This window comes from Podarcis muralis, chromosome Z (assembly GCF_964188315.1).
Source record: "Podarcis muralis chromosome Z, rPodMur119.hap1.1, whole genome shotgun sequence".
Lineage (NCBI taxonomy): Eukaryota > Metazoa > Chordata > Lepidosauria > Squamata > Lacertidae > Podarcis > Podarcis muralis.
The window spans coordinates 7,430,228-7,451,610 of NC_135673.1; the positions used below are offsets into that span (position 1 = coordinate 7,430,228).

Consider the following 21,383-nt stretch of genomic DNA (forward strand, 5'->3'; position numbering starts at 1 on the left):
TCAAAGCACCCATCTGCACTTATTTGCCTGCTGTGTGCTCTGCCAGCTGCGCTATCTGCCACTCTCCCTCTTCTGCCTTATCCAGACCTGCTTTATTGCCTTCCCCTCAGTGTAATGGGCTATTGGTTTTCTGCCTGTGCTGCCAGGTGCTACATCTCCCTGAAACCCATCCTGCAAGGGTTTTAGTTCTGAGCACCTGTCAGGTATCTCTTCTCCTAACCATTTTATCTGGGTGTTGTTGTTTTTTTAAGTTTTATTCCTCTTTCCACTGAAAGGCACCAAGCAACAATTCCGCTGCTGTGCCAATAACTTGCTGCTGTTGCTGACTTCAGTAAAGCAAGCAAGCAGGAGACAGAATGTCATGTATTTTATTGTCCCATGACACAAAAGCAGTTGAACAAATTGTGCTGGGCAAAGAACAATTGCCATATTTGTTATTGCTGTATGTCTTACAAATTTGTTTGTGCCGGCATCATGCATGGTACTGTATGAGACGCAAAGCGACAATGGTTAATTTCAAAGGCCTTGTGGTTCACATCAGAGAGACTGGGGTGGGTATTCTGAGCCAGGCTCCTCCAGGTCCTGAATAGGAAGTGAGTGTATGTTTACAAGGAGTGGTAGATCTAGTAACTCATGATAGTTACTTAGGGAGTGGGGGGGGTATTGTTTTGTTATTTGTGTTTTAACTATTCATGCTTTTATCTTGTGAACTGCCCTGAGATCTTTTGACCAAAGATGGTATATAAAACTAATAAATAATATTATTATTAATAATAGATCAATTAGGGGAGGAGAACAGATGTCTGTCCCATTGTCTGGGGACCAGCCCTCTGTAAGTGGAATAAATAAAGCATACGGTATGTTTACTATTGGATTAGACATGTGTACTGAAGTTAAAATGTACATGGTACTAGAGAGTGGTGATCAGCTTAGCAAGTATAATTGCAATAATAAAACAATATTAATAGGCTCAGAGAAATGGCTTAATAATGTTCCAGTTAGGATTCTTAACTATGCATCATCCCCAAATTGCAAATGAGCTTGCTGAGTTCACAGAGGAACTTACAAAAAGAGAGCGAGAGGGAGAGCTAACAGCACAAATGCATAGCTTGGTAAATGAGTTAATTAGTGTTCAATTACTAGACATTACTATCTATTACTAAATATTGCTGCTACCAATTAGATGTTGAATGGACCCATATTTTGCTGCAATTAATAATGTAAATTTTATTAATAAATGCACAAATGTGTTTGGGTACCAAGTGAAACATGTATCTGCAAATGTCTGGGTATGAAAAAACATAACCAGGGTTCATAGTTGTTGTGTTTAAATGTAGAAATTTCAGTGGAAAGCTTGGTTTTTAACACATTGAACCCTTTCAGGGTTCTCAGAAGTTGGACAGGACTGTGGTGAGAGAGAAGCATGGAAACTAACCCAGCTCAGATAGCCACACTGTCCACGGTTAAAGAAGCTTCACTATCATTTTAGATGGTTTCTTAATTTGGCAAACTGGAATCAACAGGGTTTGTGCTAACTCTGGTCAGAATGGATAAACCATAGCTTATGGCATTTTCTCTGCCCCCACTTGCTGTTGCTATACTGAATGGTTGAGGCTTGGATGGATATGGGATACAGATTTATGTGGATGCAAAGAATACAGAGAAGTGCAAACAAGGGTATGCATTTAAATTATTACCCTTCTGCCCTCCCATCTGCTATCCTGGAGGGCTATCAGCACTTCAGGCCAGAGACAGTTTGGTTGGACTTGGTTTGAAGGAAAAGAGGAGGTTCTTAGTGTATAGTGCAGAGCAATAATTGTGAAGTGCCAGAACTGAAAGGATGACAAATAATACCCTTAATAAAATGTATCACACTCTTATATTGAATGCAACAAATTTCTTATTCTCCCACAAGCATTCAAGAGAGACCACAGTGGTACCTCGGGTTAAGTACTTATGGTAGTTCGTTCCGGAGGTCTGTACTTAACCTGAAACTTTTCTTAACCTGAAATACCACTTTAGCTTATGGGGCTTCCTGCTGCTGCCGCGCTGCCGGAGCACAATTTCTGTTCTCATCCTGAAGCAAAGTTCTTAACCTGAAGCACTATTTCTGGGTTAGCAGAGTCTGCAACCTGAAGCGTATGTAACCTGAAGCATATGTAACCCGAGATACCACTGTATATATTTCTTAACAGTTAAGGCTGATTCAAAAATGCATTAAGCACACATCATATTTGAACTGTGTCCACAGTTATTTTTAGTTGTTTGTCTCTTAAGTGTATATATCTACGAAAATCTACGAAAGCATATATATATATATATATATATATATATATATATATATATGCATGCATATTAAGAGTTAGGTTTCTCCCTACCCCCCATGTATTCTAAATAGATAAGCTGCTAAAAATACTCAGATTCTCAGTCTAAATATGCCATGCGGGATATATATTGGATTTCCTGTTGCTTTGAAGTGGCACTTAGAGCTTTTCTGCATTGCAGTTTAAATGTATTTGTCTTCTTTGCAGCTGGTTTTTTTTTGGGGGGGGGCGGGGAGAGTAATGATTAGCTTTTTAAAGAATTCTAAACACAACAGCACTCAACAAACTATATATTGTTTCCAAGTCTTTCAGCAGTAACGAAATCTACAATGTGTTGCATTCAGTGATAGTCCTACTCAGAGAAGAACCATTGAAACTGATGGAATTAAGAAGTTCATTAATTTCAATGGGCCTGCTCTGAGTAGAACATTCTCTATCTTTAAAGTAAAGATGGGTGGATCAGGCTATTTCTGGTCTGTGCCACTTTTGCAACTGTTCACCTATAAGCCCATCCTGTGAAGTTTCTAACTGTGGCATTAGGGACGTTTGCTGCTGAAGTGCCAACCCTGTAAAGTAATCTTGCAACCCACCATTTGGTCTCTCGGATTGTCTGGGCTTGTAAATTTGCAATAGCATTATTAGCCATGTGAGCCACTACAGATCTTGGGGAAAGGGAATACACTTCTTACACTTGCTTCACCTGCCCTTGTCTGATTTCTCTGTCTACTAGTTGCCCTCAATTCTTGGAGCCACTGCGTCAGTTAACCTCACTGACTTGATAGCAGTAGTTTATTGTCTTTAGCAAACTCCTAAGCAAGAGTTGTGAGTTTTATCACCCCACTGCAGGCTTTCTTTGAATGTGTGATCTTTTTTTAAAAAGGTGTCACCTGCTGTGAAATTGAACACACTGAGTAATTGCATCAGGCCTTTAAGACCTTTGCAGACATATACCGGTAATTTACAAAGCTCTTGTACTGTTGGAGTTTGTCATGTACATGCAAAGTCACATACTTTGTCTTAAACTTTTCAACCAAATTCTTGGTTGCCAAGGAAACCAGCAAATATTGGCAGATGGAGAGAAATTCTTAGTTGCACCTGAAACCTGTCCTTGGCTTGCGTGGGGGTGGAAACTCTGGGAGGAAAAAAAGGCTTTCTCTGTTTGCAGCTCTGGATAGACATTGCTAGTCAAAGTAGGAAGTATAGGGCTAGATACACACAGAGTCCAACTTGGTATAAAACAACTTACAATGTCCCTGCAGTATGAGTAGCTTCCTTGATGTGCGCTGAATTGGACTTCACGTCCAGTATTGTGTTTCCTGTGTATTTTGTGATGCAGTTGTTTAGAGTACGGGGTGTTAGAGGAGGGTAGTACCTTTGGTGGGGGACACATTGTGCTTCTTCTGGGGTAGTTTGTACACCTTTGGTCCACACCCTGCATTCAGCTCTCACCTGTGGCTCCTAGAAACTGTCAGCATGCAACAGTGGCCAAACCTTAGAAAATGACTTTGACTGGGCAGCCAAACTTTCTAAAGGTAGCTGATGGGTCTCAACCCTTGGTGAGTTATGGACTTCCCCTGCATGCCAAGATATTTCTGGCAGATTGAGCAAATCAGACCAATAATGAGTCCAAAGAACAAGAAGGTGGTTTCTACACATACCTTAGAGGGAAGTGAGGGGCAGATGGAGTTCATCAACTCTGGAAGGTGCCCCATCTAGGAGAAGAGAAGAAAAGGCCAAGGAGTAAATCCTACACAGATCTGGAGTAATGTCTGGAAAATAGTTGGATTGCACCTTAGGTACCTCCTTCCAGCACCTCTTGCAGCCAAGATGGTGCCAAACATATTCTTCTACTTTCCTTTAGACCACATAGGTGACACCGAGAGCGGGGTCTTGCTACCTGGGAAGCTCAGGACCTCCATACTCACAGCCCAGGCTTGCTGCCCAAAGAGGTAACTTCAGTGCTGCTAACATAGCAATTTGACATCACCTCTAGAGGCACACTCCATTGAGAGACTCTATTGTCTCTCAAGATAGACAGATGCCAACATGTTAGGAAACTGATTTGTTGAAGGCTTCCATAATTGTTCCTTGTGCGACTTCTTCTCACTTTGAACTTCAGTTCTCCCCACTTTGCCCTATCAAACAAACTGCTTTGAAATCACCCATTAGTTTGAAAAGCAACATGCTGCATTTCTGGGTAACATAGGAAGGTAGCAGTGGGGTGGCCTGCTTTTGAAAATAGTCAGATCCCTCTGCCTCCTCCCTTTGGAGGGAAGCACCTGGTTCCTGGACTGTCAGGGCATAAAATATGCCCCCAACATGCACCCACCCATATCCACACCCAAATATATTGCACTTTTCTTTGAATTTGAATTGTAAGTCACCTTGAAATAAAATCCTGCCTGAAAGGGACAGGATCAATATACTAATAAAATGTGTCCACTTAAACCCGCCTTGGGCTCATGGAATGAATTCTGAAGCCATTTGGTTTCTGCTGTATGAGTTCCTCATAGACTTTGCTATCTCCTATGTAACTGGAGCTGCCTTTCCCACTTCTCTCCAGTCAGTTTTCTTTCTCCTACTGTTGACTAAGATAAGGTTGGAGAAGCAGCTGGTGCAGTTCAAAGCCTTTTGAATTGCTGCACATTCCCTTTGTTGACTCCTATGGCAATACCATCGGGACGCGGGTGGCGCTGTGGGTAAAAGCCTCAGCGCCTAGGGCTTGCCGATCGAAAGGTCGGCGGTTCGAATCCCCGCGGCGGGGTGCGCTCCCGTTGCTCGGTCCCAGCGCCTGCCAACCTAGCAGTTCGAAAGCACCCCCGGGTGCAAGTAGATAAATAGGGACCGCTTACTAGCGGGAAGGTAAACGGCGTTTCCGTGTGCTGCGCTGGCTCACCAGAGCAGCTTCGTCACGCTGGCCACGTGACCCGGAAGTGTCTGCGGACAGCGCTGGCTCCCGGCCTCTTGAGTGAGATGGGCGCACAACCCTAGAGTCTGTCAAGACTGGCCCGTACGGGCAGGGGTACCTTTACCTTTTATGGCAATACCATACCTTAACTAGTCCTCCTCATCCATCTTCTCCTTCCTTCCCACCCCCAAACCCCTCTCTCCTTGTATCATAGGGTTATGGAGAGAAGTTTAGTCATTTAAGTCAGGATCACTGCCTCTAAGGCATTACATCATGTTTGTGATACCTGGCTTAGAGAGTAATGGAAACTTGGGTCTGGAAAGGGATCACTACTCTCTTTTGTGGCAGCACCACATGTAAATGCATCCCTATGTATTAAGAGGAGGGAGGGAGAAATTTGATTCAGTTCACATTTAAAAGCACACCTACCTTATTCAAGAGTAATGCACAAAAATGCACTAGGAGGAACTACCGTATTTTCACTGCGCAGCGAATCCTCTTGCTGTTCTGGCTTCTGAGATTCAGAATATATTTTTTTCTTGTTTTCCGCCTCCAAAAACTAGGTGTGTCTTGTGGTCTGGTGCGTCTTATAGAGCGAAAAATACGGTACTTTGCAAAAATCTGTAAATTAGGCAAAATCCCATGCAAGTATGTATGTTAAGATAATTTACACTAAAATGCTACTGAATTTTCATGGGGACTTTTTCTTTTCTTTTCCAAAAGAAGAATGTAATCTGTTGTAGAAATGTGGAGAACTAAATTTAAGATTGGAAAGATGAGAAACTGAAATGGACGGATTCACCCATCCCTGACTAAGAGTAGACTCCCACTCCATGCTTCTAGTTCAGGCATAGGCAAACTCCTGCCCTCCAGAGGTTTGGGACTACAATTCCCATCAACCCTAGCTAACAGGACCAGTGGTCAGGGATGATGGGAATTGTAGTCCCAAACATCTGGAGGGCTGGAGTTTGCCTATGCCTGTTCTAGCTAATATAATCTCCAGGTATAGGGTGGTATATAAATTCAATAAATAAAATAAAAATAAAGAGATGCCAGCTTCAAACTCCCACTCAGCCATGAAGCTGATACCAGACTGGAGGCAAACAAGTTGCTTTGACATAGTGTAATCTGAGGCCTTGCAGTTCTTGCATTGGTAGGTACCAATAAAAAGTGGACTCCCCTTACTTATAGGGCTACATTTTGTCTTGGAGCCTTGGATTCCTGTATCACTCAGATCTTGATCTAAGTTGGAATCTGTTGTCCCTATGGATCCTACTGCCTGAGGTGGTCACCTCACTTTGTGTCATAGCCTGCTCAGAAGGCTTACAGTGTGTCATCCTGAGTGCCTCTGTTGGCCGTTAGCAGAAAGCATGGATGGGGACACTCATCTGGGGTTCCAACTACCTATTTGGACATACAGTTGATGGCTCTGGGATTTTGAGAACAGCATTTTTTCTGCATGTTCCCCTTACTCAGTACCTCAACAATTTGGCTTATCTGAGCATGGGACACCTGGGGCTGTATCCAACTAAGTTTTACTCAGACTGGACCCATTGAAATTAATGGACTTATGTCATATTCAGTTCATTAATTTCAGTGGGCCTACTCTTGAGTAGAATTAGTATTGGATACAACCCTTCATCTACATTAGTATAGGTATCCAAACCAGAATTGAGCCAGAATGCTTAGAAGACTTGTTTTTCTGAGGTGACTAAGATTTTAATATCTCTCATCCACCCTGCCCCTTAATAAAAAGATCAGTTTTGAAGAATTTTATCTGAATGTTTACATGCCTCTCTACTCTTTGTGAGAGGCAACTTGTGTATGTATCTGATTTGAATAATTCTTCAGTTCATGCCATATCAGTGAACTTTTTACACACACACACAAATTTATACTTCCTGAATGGCACATACAGTGGTGTCTCACAAGACGAAATTAATCCGTTCCGCGGGTCTCTTCGTCTTGCGGTTTTTTCGTCTTGCGAAGCACGGCTATTAGCGGCTTAGCGGCTATTAACGGCTTAGCGGCTTTAAGAAAAAGGAAACAAACTCGCAAGAACTCGCAAGACGTTTCTTCTTGCGAAGCAAGCCCATAGGGAAATTCGTCTTGCGGAATGACTCAAAAAATGGAAAACCCTTTTGTCTAGCGAGTTTTTCCGTCTTGCGAGGCATTCGTCTTGCGGGGCACCACTGTATGTTTTTCAGGAGCTACGCAATCATAGTTGCAGTTATGCATTTGTCATCAAATGTATTTCTTTGCTTAAAATAAACAATGTACTATGTTATTTGTTTTCTGAAAAGTAAAATTAAAATTAAAACCTCCTCCCTTTAAGCCTTGAGTCCTTTACTTTTAAATGGCAGTGGGATTGTGGCAGTAGTCTAGGGGGCAATAATGGGAAGGGAGTATACATTTATTTGCTTAACATGGATTTATTTGCTTGCTGATGCTGTAACTGACATTCCTGCATTGCAGGGGGTTGAACTAGATGGTCCCTGTCAATTGTACAATTATACAATTCCATTATTCTATGATTTTTTAAGAGTTTCCTGATGCCAAACCCTCAAGATAACATACAATCAAGTTAGATAAAAATATTCAACAAAATCAATACAGCTTTTTAAAACAACAACAACAAAGAATAAGAAGGGGAGAATAAATAGCAACTAAAGTCAGTAGGGGGGGACAATGGTCACACCCACAGCGTACATTTGAAGAACTATTGTGCCACTTTTAACAGTCATGGCCTCCCCCGAAGAATCCTGGGGGGTGATTTGCAGTGTGTGTGTGTGTGTTCTAACAACTCTAAGCACCCTTAGCAATCTGCAGTTCCCAGGAATATTTTGGGGAACTAAAGATATTAGGGACGTGGGTGGCGCTGTGGGTAAAAGCCTCAGCGCCTAGGACTTGCCGATCGCATGGTCGGCGGTTTGAATCCCCGCGATGGGGTGCGCTCCCGTCGTTCGGTCCCAGCGCCTGCCAACCTAGCAGTTCGAAAGCACCCCTGGGTGCAAGTAGATAAATAGGGACCGCTTACCAGCGGGAAGGTAAACGGCGTTCCGTGTGCTGCGCTGGCTCGCCAGATGCAGCTTGTCACGCTGGCCACGTGACCCGGAAGTGTCTGCGGACAGCGCTGGCCCCCGGCCTCTAGAGTGAGATGAGCGCACAACCCTAGAGTCTGGCAAGACTGGCCCGTACGGGCAGGGGTACCTTTACCTTTACCTTTTTAAAGATATTAGAGTGCTTTTAAATGTATGCTGTGAATACGTCCTCTGATTCAAAGCCACAGGACAGGCATACAAAACCAAAGACGTTCTCCTGCCTGATTTCAAGTTTGTTGGAGGGACACTGTTGCAGGCACTTTTCAGATGCATGTCAGCCATAAAGGCTAGATAGTTTTATGTCATAAAGCTATATGGCCAGGCTGCCCTTGTGTGTTTGTTTGTTTTTTGTTTGTTTGCTTGCTTGCTTGAGCAGTGATTCCTCAGATTCCTGCAGATATATCCTCTCCCTACCTCCTTTCTATACCCCAATTTCCTTCCCCAGCTTCTGTATTCATTGTCTCATGTCCTCCGGACTGTTAGTATTTTCCCAGAAGGGTTCCAGTCCATACTGGAACTTTAGATTTGCACATTTTAGATGGATGAATGGGCTGTACTTCCCTAGCTCAACAAATCCACATTCATTCATTCATTCATTTTAGATTTGGGGAGTGACAGTGAAATGCATTGAAAAGTGTGAGATTAACAAATGATTAACAGAAAGATGTGTAAGCGCCCCACAAGTAAGTTATGATGAATGCTCATTCTCATCTAACTGCCCTGCAAACAAATCAGAACAAATGCTCAGTAAAGACTTAATATAATCTAACGTCCCTGCAAGCTTTGTGCAAGCAAATCAAGGTGGATACGGAATTAAATAGGTTGACTGAAGGGGCCCTCTGTCTGCCTGTTTATTCCAGTAGTGGGCTGACTCCCCTCCCTTTTCCTGTTTGTCTTCTGATGGATGGGTAAGTTATTGATTCATCCCCCTCATTGTGCAATTGTGTCTGTGTGACACACAAATGGATATATATTTTAATAAGTAAATTTTTGATACACCCTGTTCACTGCTTCTGCAGCAGGCACAGTATTCCAGGAAAAAAAGTGAAGTGTGTGTAGAATCGCTCAAAAGAAGCAGCCCTTTAGAAGATCCCTGGGGCATGGAATGTGGCAGAAAAAGGCCTGGTTTGTCTCCTTCATGCACATCAGTCTCTTCCCCATGTGTTCAGAGGCTTTGCCTGGAGGACCTGCCAGCCGTTTTCTCCAAAGCAACCTTTTGTTCTCAGCTTCCTCTGGGTATGGCAGTCAGCCCTCTCCTGTTTCATTGTCACCTGCTCTTGTCAGACCTTCATATTTAAATAATAATCCTTCTATCGTATCAAACGGTTCAATGGAAGAATCCTGCTTGATACATAACAGCCCCTTTCTCTGTTTTCTTTCACTGTGGCAAAAGAAGGAGAATGCCAGCTTGTTCATCTCATTTGAACACTTGGTTTCCCTCTCGTCGGTTCTCACTCGCTCATACTCTGACGAGGTTAATATTTAATACATCCAGCTGCTCAGTCAAGTCCACCAAGCCTTAGTGGTTGCAGCACCAGTGACAGTTTTCACCTTGCTTGAAAAGGGTGACCCTACTTTACTTAGGAAGGTACTGTTTATGTATGCGGCGACAGCAGCAGCAAGAATACTGTTTGCCCAGGGATGGAAAGAAGAAAGAGCCCCATCGAAAGGAGAATGGATAATGAAGATGATGGACTATGCGGAGATGGCAAGGCTGCCTGGGAAGATCAGGGACCGAGAAGATAATAAATTTAATAGAGAATGGCATAACCTTGTAGAATATATTAAAGAACACTGTAAAAATCTAAAAACGTTACCAGGATTGACATAGCAGTTGTAATTTAAAATAACAAAGGATAAAAATGAAGTACAATAATTTGGATAAATGCAACTAGATGCAGTTAAAAGGAAGATACATTTTGGAAGCCAAGAGAGGGGTGGAGGGAAGTCCGGGGTTTAATGTAAACATTTGTTTTAAAAATTGTGGTTTTTTTCTTTTTGAAACTTTGAAAATACTTTTTTTTTAAAGGAAAAAGAAAACGGTGACGCTTTCTCTATCCAGCTGTTGCCACCAGACTCTGCCACTCTCTCAGTGTTATTCTTAGCCTTTGAAGTGCTAGACCATCATGGACCTGGTTATCTCAAAGGCCTTCTTCTCCCATATGGACCCTTCTGTGTTTTAAGACTCTTTTGGTGACTCTGTGCCTTTATGTGAGCAAGCATGAGAGATAGGGCGATCTTAGTGGTGCCATCTGGAATACCTTCCTGATGAAGATTTGATAGGTTCCCTCTTTGCTGTCTTTTAGACAGAAACTGAAAGCCCACACCCCTTTAAAGGTAGACTTTTAAATACAGGGTTTTACAGGATTAGAGGGTCAGTCTGGGTGATCCTGGGTATTTGTTTAGAATCTAGTAGAAGAGGCTGCTGAACCAGTCAGACAAGTTTGATAATGGCATTACCTGGCCAGATAAGTACCATGATTTACATATCCAAGACACATAACTGGGCCTTTTCTTACCACACCTGGTTGAATGTCACTTCATTTTGGGATGGGGAATAAAAGGGCAAGTGTGTGTGTGTGTCTGTGTCTGTGTCTGTGTCTGTGTGTGTGTGTGTACAGTATGTGAGGTTTGGTGTTTTTTTTGGCTGATGCTGGAAGCTTGAGATCCCTGGAACCCTAATGGGAAAGCAAGATCTGCTGGGCCATTAATGTGGTGAGCCCCTCTGTCCTATACTCAGGTGGATATATGTGTAAATAAAACCATGTATGCTAAAGACACCACAGTCTCCACTGACCTTCATTCCAAGGAAATAGAACCCTGGGTGAGCTGAGGCACTCCTGGAGTCTCTCTCCACTCAGATATTGGGGTGTGTATACAACAAGATGATTTCTGAAACTGGTTTGTTTATTTGTGCTGGTTAAACTAGTGGGACTGTTCTTTCATTCAATTAAAACAGCACCAGAGCAGCACATGGAAACTAGATTAGCATGTTGAGAGGGAATTGCTAGTCTAAAACTCAATCACTCTATTTTTCTGTGTGCAGGGAATTGAGGCCCCATGTGTAGTTGTGGATTAACTTGATAGTTTATCACCTCTGAAAGAAAAGCCTCTTGTGGTCTTTGTATCTGGCAGCAATACAAAGAACAGAAAAAGAACAAAAAAACACACCCCACCCTCCTCATATAAGTAGCTTTAATTTCATCCCCTTTAGCTTCACCAGTGGGCACGCTGAGCTAGTTTTAACAGCACCTTTCTCCTCCAAGGGAAGAAGCAATGCTGTCAACCTATTTCGAAACCATCAATGACCTTCTCTCCTCCTTCGGGCCAGTTCGAGACTGCTCGCGCAACAATGGTGGCTGCACCCGAAACTTCAAGTGTGTGTCAGACCGCAAAGTGGATTCGACGGGCTGTGTGGTATGTACACCTCTGAATTCCTCAGAAAGAGAAACAGCATATGTGGCTAGGGGATGGGGAAAATGATTTGGTTAATACTGGGGTTCAGATCCTACCTAGGGTTCAGCTAGATGATGGTATCCTGAACACGCATTGTATGCTAAGGTTGCTTGTCCAACTTAGGGATTAGCCAGGCAGTAGCATCCTGCACACTCATTTGGGCACTGGGTTAAAGGTTCCACTTAAGGTTCAGCTTGGTAGTAGAATCGTAATTCTCTAATTTGGCGACTGGGAGTACAAAAGTGACCTGGTAAAAACAGGGAGATGTACATCCTCACAACTGCTATGGATAAAAAGGTAGGTCCAGTTGTGACCGACTCTGGGGTTGCAGCACTCATCTCACTTTATTGGCTGAGGGAGCCGGTGTACAGCTTCCAGGTCATGTGGCCAGCATGACTAAGCCGCTTCTGGAGAACCAGAGCAGCACATGGAAATGCCGTTTACTTTCCCGCCGGAGCGGTACCTATTTATCTACTTGCACTTTGACGTGCTTTCAAACTGCTAGGTTGGCAGGAGCAGGGACTGAGCAACGGGAGCTCACTCCATCGCGGGGATTCGAACCGCCGACCTTCTGATCGGCAAGTCCTAGGCTCTGTGGTTTAACCCACAGCACAAGTATAATTAATAAAATGTTAAAGCTTCCAAAAGAAAGTGCTTATTGGTATCCTGGCTTCATCACTTTTTCAACATGATTTAGGCATCACTGTGCACAAATTCAAAGAGTTTCTTTCTCCAGGTCCTTGCAAATCTCCTTCTTCCTCAAAAAGATGCCTACATTGCAGGGTTTTTTGGACTAGATAACCCTCAGAGTCCCTTCCAACTCTTCAGTGCCATTATTTTTTTTTCTCTCCCCCCCCCCTCCCTGCAACAAGCAAAGTGTTGGAAACATCAGACTGATCTGGATTTGGTTACTGAGGATATTTGTGTCCCTGATAATGTACAAAGTTGCTTAAATCAAACAGCTTTCTTTTTTCAGTGACTATTTCTCCCATTGTCCCCCCCCCCCCCCAATTTGCCTGATGCTTTACCCTACAATCTGTGCCTTTCAGATATTGTCATCTGGATGGAGAGAGCGGGATGACTACTGTACTGGACCACCTTTATAAGTCAATATGCATTATGGCACTAGAAGGGATTCATGGAATCCTAGAGTTGGAAAAGGTCCTGAGAGTGTTCTAGTCCAACCCCTGCAATGTAGGAATCTGGGGCTCACACCCAGTGGCGTAGCGTGGGTTGTCAGCACCCGGGGCAAGGCAAGTAATTTGCGCCCCCTAACCCATGGATTTTAGAGCTGCGAGTGCGAGCATGCCCCCCCCCCCAGATGTTGCGCCCGGTGCGTCCGGCCCCCCCTGCACCCCCCACGCTATGCCACTGCTCACACCTACAACCCTGAGATTAAGAGGCTCACGCTCTACCGACTGAGCTCCCCCAGTCGGAAGGAACCGATGATAAATGGCAGGCCCACCTCCCTATTTACATTGTGTGAGGTGCTGATAGCGGGGATTGAAATCCATGTCATCCAGCAGGGATAGGAGTCCTCCCTCCCCTATCCTCCCTCAAAATAGCTGCGTCTGTACTGAAAGGGATGCAGGTTTCAAGAGCCTGATGGTACCATTTGTGTGTGAAAAAGAGTTTGCAAGCAAAAACACCTACACATCCACACACACACAAAAAAAAAGTATTAGAAAAGGTGTGTATGTGTATTGAGGTGTGTGTTTTTCCTCCAGTTCTCTCTGTTTTCAATTGTTATCTCCGAAGAGCAAACACTTTCACAGATTTGATGCCTAGTGCACACTTCTCAGCATTTGGTAGAATGATGCAGCCTCTAGTCACAGAAGTCTACGTTTGCCATCTTTCTCTTTCCGTTCCTTCAGCCCCCTTTCTTCCATTTTGAAATATTTGTTTGAGGTGGGATAGGGAAGCAGATGAGGCCAATCCTTTCAGGAGAGAAACACCCATACATTTGGCCTCTGTTGCCATGGAAAGGTCTCTCCTGCACCAGTTGCTTGGGTGTGCCTTTACGTCTTCTCAGTCTGTGCCCTGGTCTGTGGTGATCCCACTCCTGGTATTCAGCACTAATTGCATACATAACAATAGTAAAAAAGTTGTATTCCCTCTGGCTTCAGTGCAGTTTCTCTGCAATTGATACCATACCTCCAGACATGTTTTTCTTCCAAGCAAAATTTCTCACTTTCTCTTTGCACCCAGCCTGTCGCATCATTATTTTCAAACTCACTCTATCTTTTTGTGTGAGAGAGAGAGAGCGAGAGAGCACATCTACAAGATGCTGCCTGTGATTTGGCTGAAGCTGGGAGTAACAACAAAGTGCATCTGACTGTCTGTCTCTCCTCCCACTTCCAGCATCTCTCTCTTTCTCTATAGAGCTTGGGCTGCCATCTGGCCAATGCTATACCTGTCTCACTCTTCTTTGCTAGCTTGTTATTTTTTCTTTCTTTAAAAAAATCTCTACCTCAGTGCTAGACAAAAGTTATTTAAATATGTAGATTCAATTTTATTTCAACCCTTCGGGTAGCAAGTCCCTCAGTTACATTGGAAGAAATTGGGGGGGGGGAGTAGGGGGGGGGAGGAAGCGTGGGAAATGAGTGGCTGACTAAGCAGTGGGTGGATTCCAGGCAGAAATCCTCCAAGGCAGAAATAGCCAACGTGGTGCCCTCCATATGTTGCTGGACTGTAACTCCCACCGTCAGCTGTGACTGCTAGCCATGCTGGATGGGGCTGATGGGAGTTGTAGTCCAACAACACCTGGAGGGCACCATATTGGCTACCCCTGTAGTAAGGGGCTAAAGTCTCCAACATTACTGAAAACAAATGGCTATTTTTAATAGGAAGCAAATGAGCGGAGATGTCTAGCATCTTTCAACTACATTCTGAAGTGAAGCTGCATTCCTGAATTACTACCACCTATTCCTCTGCTATATGTAGATCCAGACCCAGGCCTTGGGTTTCACAGTAAAGGTAAAGGTACCCCTGAACATTAAGTCCAGCCGTGGACGACTCTGGGGTTGTGCGCTCATCTCTCTCTATAGGCCAAGGGAACCGGCCTTTGTCCGCAGACAGCTTCCGGGTCATGTGGCCAGTATGACTAAGCTGCTTCTGGCGAACCAGAGCAGCTCATAGAAACACCCGGTACCTTCCTGCTGGAGTGGTACCTATTTATCTTCTTGCACTTTTTGGCATGCTTTCGAACTGCTAGGTTGGCAGGAGCAGGGGCCGAGCAACAGGAGCTCACCCCATCATGGGGATTCGAACCACCAACCTTCTGATCGGCAAGCCCTAGGCTCTGTGGTTTAGACCACAGTGCCACCTGTGTCCCTTGGGGTTCATAGAATAGCTACTAATTATTAGTTCTCATTGATAGAATCTAGAATGTGAAAGTTCTTCTTTCCCACACAGTCATCCACATCTGTTTCCAGTGTCAATGCTTATGTAGCCAGTGTAGCACTATCCTTACACATGAAGGAGACATCAGTAGGCCTGTGGATGGGGAAATCCGCAGTCTGTAAAAAAAAACCACACACACACTATTTAGAGGAGGGGGTATGAAAGTGGGGAAGTTCGGGGGGGAGGAGAAATGCAGCACAGGGAGCTGTTTTCTGTAGCCCACTGATTGTCTGCTGATGGGGGGGGGGGGGTTGCATGTGTATTATATGGAACAGCCACATCCAGAGCATATATTTAAAACACTATCATACCATCTTAACAGTCGTGGGGAATTTTTGGGAACTGTAGTTTGTTTAGGGTGCTAAAAATTGTGACTCTGTTAAGTCAGCATCCTCAACAAGCTACAGTTCCCAGAATTCTTCATGAGTGATAAAGTGGTATAATGCTGCTTTAAATGTATGCTGTGGATATGATCAGAGAGTCTGGGATTCTGAATAGGGAGCACTCCACATTACAACATCTTGTTGCATGTTTCACTTGTATGACTGTACATCTGTTAGACTTCAAGGTGCCACAAGACTCAACAGGTTAACAGAGCCATCCTCCTAATTCTTTTTTTTTTAATAAGTTTTTTATTGGATTTTACAAAGTAATATTTACATTCACAATCATAGATTTTAAAAAACCCAAATAAATGAGATTCTTCCAAATCTTTAGCCTTCCCTCCACCCCCAGTGGGTTCTTTATTTAGCTTTTTCTACTGCATATCATAAGGTAAAGGGACCCCTGACCATTAAGTCCAGTCGTGACCGACTCTGGGTTTGTGGCACTCATCTTGCTTTATTGGCCGAGGGAGCTGGCCGGGTCATGTGGCCGGCATGACTAAGTTGCTTCTGGCGAATCAGAGCAGCGCACAGAAATGGTGTTTACCTTTCTGCAGGAGCGGTACCTATTTATCTACTTGCACTTTGACGTGCTTTCAAACTGCTAGGTTGGCAGGAGCTGGGACCGAGCAATGGGAGCTCACCCCGTTGCGGGGATTCGAACTGCCAACCTTCTGATCGGCAAGTCCTAGGCTCTGTGGTTTAACCCACAGCGCCACCTGTGTCCCTCTGCATATCATACATCACTCCAATTTTCCAGTCATCCATTATATCCAAAGTCTTTGTTACCTTACAAGAGTTATTTTAAACCTGCTAACGGGTTCAAATGTTTACAGTGGTCTTCCAAATATAGTATAAATTTCTCCTATTCTTCATTAAAGTTTTGGTCTTCTTGATTTCTGATTTCCCCGGTCATTGTTGCCATTTCTGCACAGTCCAGCAATTTGTTCTGCCATTCCACTCTGGTAGGGACCTTGTCATCTTTCCAGCTCTGGGCTACCAGCATCCTAGCATCTATCATTACATACATGAATAGTCTTTTCTGCTCCTTCGGTAATTCTGCACCTATAATTCCTAACAAAAAAGCTTCTTTTTTTGCAAACGTGATTTTAAACATTTTCCCCACCCCAGTTCATTATATATCATTTCCCAGAATTCTTTTATTACCTTACAGAGCCATCCTTCTGAAATTGGTCCTCACTGTGGTGGTCAACCTGTGGCTGGCTTTATCACTTCATACTATAGGTGGGATGGGAGTGGGGCTTACATATTTAAGTGATCCTTCAAACCACAATAAATTTAAAAAATGTTAAATCTTTGCATGTAGAAATCCAGCATGCCATAAGGAAGGAGTCTTTAAGAGTCTTCTCCCTGACATGCTTGTTTTCTCTGCGTAGGGCTGTGTTTAATATGGAGATGCAGTCTTTCATGCGAGCCCCACCTGCAGTCTCAGGTGACATTAGCAACCCAGGCAGAGGTAGACCACTTCAGTGCAAAAAGGTCCTGAGAAGGGGGAAGTACAGAGCTGGACGTTTTAACATCCAGAAAAGGAGAAATTGCTAATTTGGAAACAGGAGGGAGAACCGTTGCCAGGTTTTATAAATCAGCAACAATGATGCTGGATAAACTCCCATAGATACACTGTGTTTTTTTATTTTATTTTTAGTGAAAAATATATGTATATCTGGCATCTGCAATATTAAATTATAACTAAGGAGAATCCCTTGTTCTGCTGAGGCCTTCGTTTCTGAGCTCTGCACATTGGTTGCCTCAGGGGAACGATTAGCGAAATGCAGGATATTGTGACTTGTGCTAAGATGCTCAAGAGACAGTTGAGTTTGAACATCTGAAGCTAAAATAATGATGGATTGGTCTTGTAAAGGGCATAAAAAAACAGATAATGTGAGAGGAGGAAATAGAGGTTTTTATTAAGGAAAACACATTTGTAGTGTGTTGCCTTAGGAAGAGTTGTTGCTTTTGGAAAGCAGGGGAAGTATTAATGCAGAAGCTGCTAATAGGAGCCAGAGGACAAGATTTAAAAGTTCTGCAAATATTGGTATTCCAGGGACATTGAAACAGTGAGGAATATGAGGATAAAAGTAACTATGTACAGAGGTGGTTCACGCCTGCCCTTTCATAAAAAGAGCCCTGCTGTGAATCACGTCAAACCCACCTCCCTGAAACTGGTTGTTATTCAGAGGAACAGAGCTAAAATGAGATGCAATCAAAGTCATTCCATGCTGATAGACCTATCACCCTCCATGAACTTATCTAATCTCATTTTAAAGCTTTCTCAATCAATGGCCCTCAGCACCTTGTGGCATTGTGCATCAATCTCATTTCGTAACTCCTAAGTTCCCGCATTAATGGAGATGCATCAACTTTATTTATGCCGTACATTAAACAAAAAAAACAACAACCCTCAGTCATATCCCTCTGTTGATCTTGCTTTTTCCAAGCTATGTCCAAATGCTCCCAAGCAAGCCCCTTCCTTGGGTCAAGCTCATGGTAGGTGACCAGTTCAAGGCTGGAAGGTGAAGGAAGGAGGGACTCTGGTCACATGGCTTTCGCCAAAGAATTATAGAAACTGTTGTTGAAAGCTACTGAGAATTATACTACAATATATTTGATGCTGCACAAATGCCCAGGAAAACAACAAAAAAATCTTTTTCCTAGCGCCAAACTGATGACAAAGCTGGCAAGAGGCAGGTACCACTAAGAAGAGCATTCCATAAATGGGGAACAATAACAGAGAAAGTGCATTCTTTTGTCTCCACGTTCTAGATCTGCTTCAGAAGTGGCACATAGAGAAAAGCTTCAGATGATGGCTCTGGGATTTGGATATTAATTATAAATCCTGACAGGCCTAGGTCATGGGAACAGCCTGCTGGATAGCCCTATGACACATCTAGTTCAGCAGCCTGTTTTCACAGTGACCACCCAGGCGCCCAGCAGACAGAAACTGGCATTCAGAAGCATGGCTTCCTCTGATCATGGAGTCAGAGCACAGCCATCATGACTGACAGCCATGGATAGCCTTTGATATCCTCCAGGAATTTCCCTGATCCTCTTTTTAAAGCCATTCCAGCTGGTAATGGCCTTGGCAGCAACCATAGTTTAATATTGATTGTTGGGCTTTGGCTGTGCTCTTTCTTTCTCTTTCTTTCTTTCTTTCTTTCTTTCTTTCTTTCTTTCTTTCTTTCTTTCTTTCTTTCTTTCTTTGGAATAGCATTATATGTAAAGGATGTGTAGACTTGTGAAGAAATCCATGACCTGGAGCATGGAAAGCAGATGACCTTACTGTGGAGGTCTACTATAGACCACCAAGCCAGACTCAAGACTACAATGATGCCTTCCTAGAGCAGATTACCAAACATTCAAATAGGAGAGATATCTGTTGGGACTCAATCTCATTTTCTGCCAAGAATGTAAGATCCGACAAATCCCTCTGTTGCCTTGCTGTCAATTTCATTTACTACAAAGGGATCACCTGGTCCTCACCAACAGGGAGGAACTGATTGACAAAGTGAAAGTACTCAGAAACTTGGGAAGAAGTGATCATGGGTTTCATGATCACTTTTGGGTTTCATGAAACAGAGGCAAGGGAAAGCTGAGTGTAGTCAGACACACACTCTGGGCATGATCAGAAATACTCAATGATAAGGGAGTATTTAAATGAATTCATATCTCCAGGGCCTGATGAGCTGCATCCGAGGGTACAAAAGGAGCTTGCAGATGTAATTTCAGAGCCTTTGTCTATAATCTTTGAGAATTCTTGGAGAACAGGTAAGGTCCTGCAGACTGGAGATAGGCAAATATTGCCCCCATCTTCAAAAGGGGGGGGGGGAATAAAGTTGTGGTTTAGTCGTTTAGTCGTGTCCGACTCTTCGTGACCCCATGGACCAGAGCACGCCAGGCACTCCTGTCTTCCACTGCCTCCCACAGTTTGGTCAGGCTCATGTTTGTAGCTTTGAGAACACTATCCAACCGTCTCATCCTCTGTCGTCCCCTTCTCCTTGTGCCCTCCATCTTTCCCAACATCAGGGTCTTTTCCAGGGAGTCTTCTCTTCTCATGAGGTGGCCAAAGTATTGGAGCCTCAACTTCACGATCTGTCCTTCCAGTGAGCACTCAGGTCTGATTTCCTTAAGAATGGATGTGTTTGATCTTCTTGCAGTCCATGGGACTCTCAAGAGTCTCCTCCAGCACCATAATTCAAAAGCATCAATTCTTCAGCGATCAGCCTTCTTTATGGTCCAGCTCTCACTTCCATACATCACTACTGGGAAAACCATGGCTTTAACTATACGGACCTTTGTTGGTAAGGTGATGTCTCTACTTTTTAAGATGTTGTCTAGATTTGCCATCGCCTTTCTCCCAAGGAGCAGGCGTCTTTTAATTTCGTGACTGCTGTCACCATCTGCAGTGATCATGGAGCCCAAGAAAATAAAATCTCTCATTGCCTCCATTTCTTCCCCTTCTATTTGCCAGGAGGTGATGGGACCAGTGGCCATGATCTTCGTTTTTTTGATGTTGAGCTTCAGACCATATTTTGCGCTCTCCTCTTTCACCCTCATTAAAAGGTTCTTTAATTCCTCCTCACTTTCTGCCATCAAGGTTGTGTCATCTGCATATCTGAGGTTGTTGATATTTCTTCCGGCAATCTTAATTCCGGCTTGGGATTCATCCAGCCCAGCCTTTTGCATGATGAATTCTGCATATAAGTTAAATAAGCAGGGGGACAATATACAGCCTTGTCGTACTCCTTTCCCAATTTTGAACCAATCAGTTGTTCCATATCCAGTTCTAACTGTAGCTTCTTGTCCCACATAGAGATTTCTCAGGAGACAGATGAGGTGATCAGGCACTCCCATTTCTTTAAGAACTTGCCATAGTTTGCTGTGGTCGACACAGTCAAAGGCTTTTGCATAGTCAATGAAGCAGAAGTAGATGTCTTTCTGGAACTCTCTAGCTTTCTCCATAATCCAGCGCATGTTTGCAATTTGGTCTCTGGTTCCTCTGCCTCTTCTAAATCCAGCTTGCACTTCTGGGAGTTCTTGGTCCACATACTGCTTAAGCCTGCCTTGTAGAATTTTAAGCATAACCTTGCTAGCGTGTGAAATGAGTGCAATTGTGCGGTAGTTGGAGCATTCTTTGGCACTTCCCTTCTTTGGGATTGGGATGTAGACTGATCTTCTCCAATCTTCTGGCCACTGCTGAGTTTTCCAAATTTGCTGGCATATTGAGTGTAGCACCTTAACAGCATCATCTTTTAAAATTTTAAATAATTCAGCTGGAATATCATCACTTCCACTGGCCTTGTTATTAGCGATGCTTTCTAAGGCCCATTTGACTTCACTTTCCAGGATGTCTGGCTCAAGGTCAGCAACCACACTACCTGGGGTATATGAGACATCAATTTCTTTCTGGTATAGTTCCTCTGTGTATTCTTGCCATCTCTTCTTGATGTCTTCTGCTTCTGTTAGGTCCTTTCCACTTTTGTCTTTTATTATGGAAATCTTTGTACAAAATGTTCCTTTCATATCTCCAATTTTCTTGAACAGATCTCTGGTTTTTCCCATTCTATTGTTTTCCTCTATTTCTTTGCATTGCACGTTTAAGAAGGCCTTCTTGTCTCTCCTTGCTATTTTTTGGAAATCTGCATTCAATTTCCTGTATCTTTCACTATCTCCCTCGCATTTTGCTTGCCTTCTCTCCCCCGCTATTTATTGCCCCCATCTTCAAAAAGGGGGGGGAATAAAGTAGTCTCAGGTAACTAGCAACTGGTGGGCTTGACATTGATAACAGGAA

The 21,383-nt window shown here is 43.5% G+C and overlaps 1 protein-coding gene across 3 annotated transcripts in view; it reads left to right on the forward strand.

Annotated features, from left to right (window-relative positions):
- Positions 1 to 21,383, forward strand: part of ASTN2 (astrotactin 2) — a 682,965-nt gene that overhangs the window by 399,966 nt on the left and 261,616 nt on the right. For all 3 annotated transcript variants that reach the window (XM_028714606.2, XM_077922442.1, XM_077922443.1), the window contains exon 11: positions 11,600 to 11,750. In XM_028714606.2, coding sequence (XP_028570439.2) covers positions 11,600 to 11,750 — 151 coding nt within the window. The remainder of the gene's footprint in view (positions 1 to 11,599; positions 11,751 to 21,383) is intronic.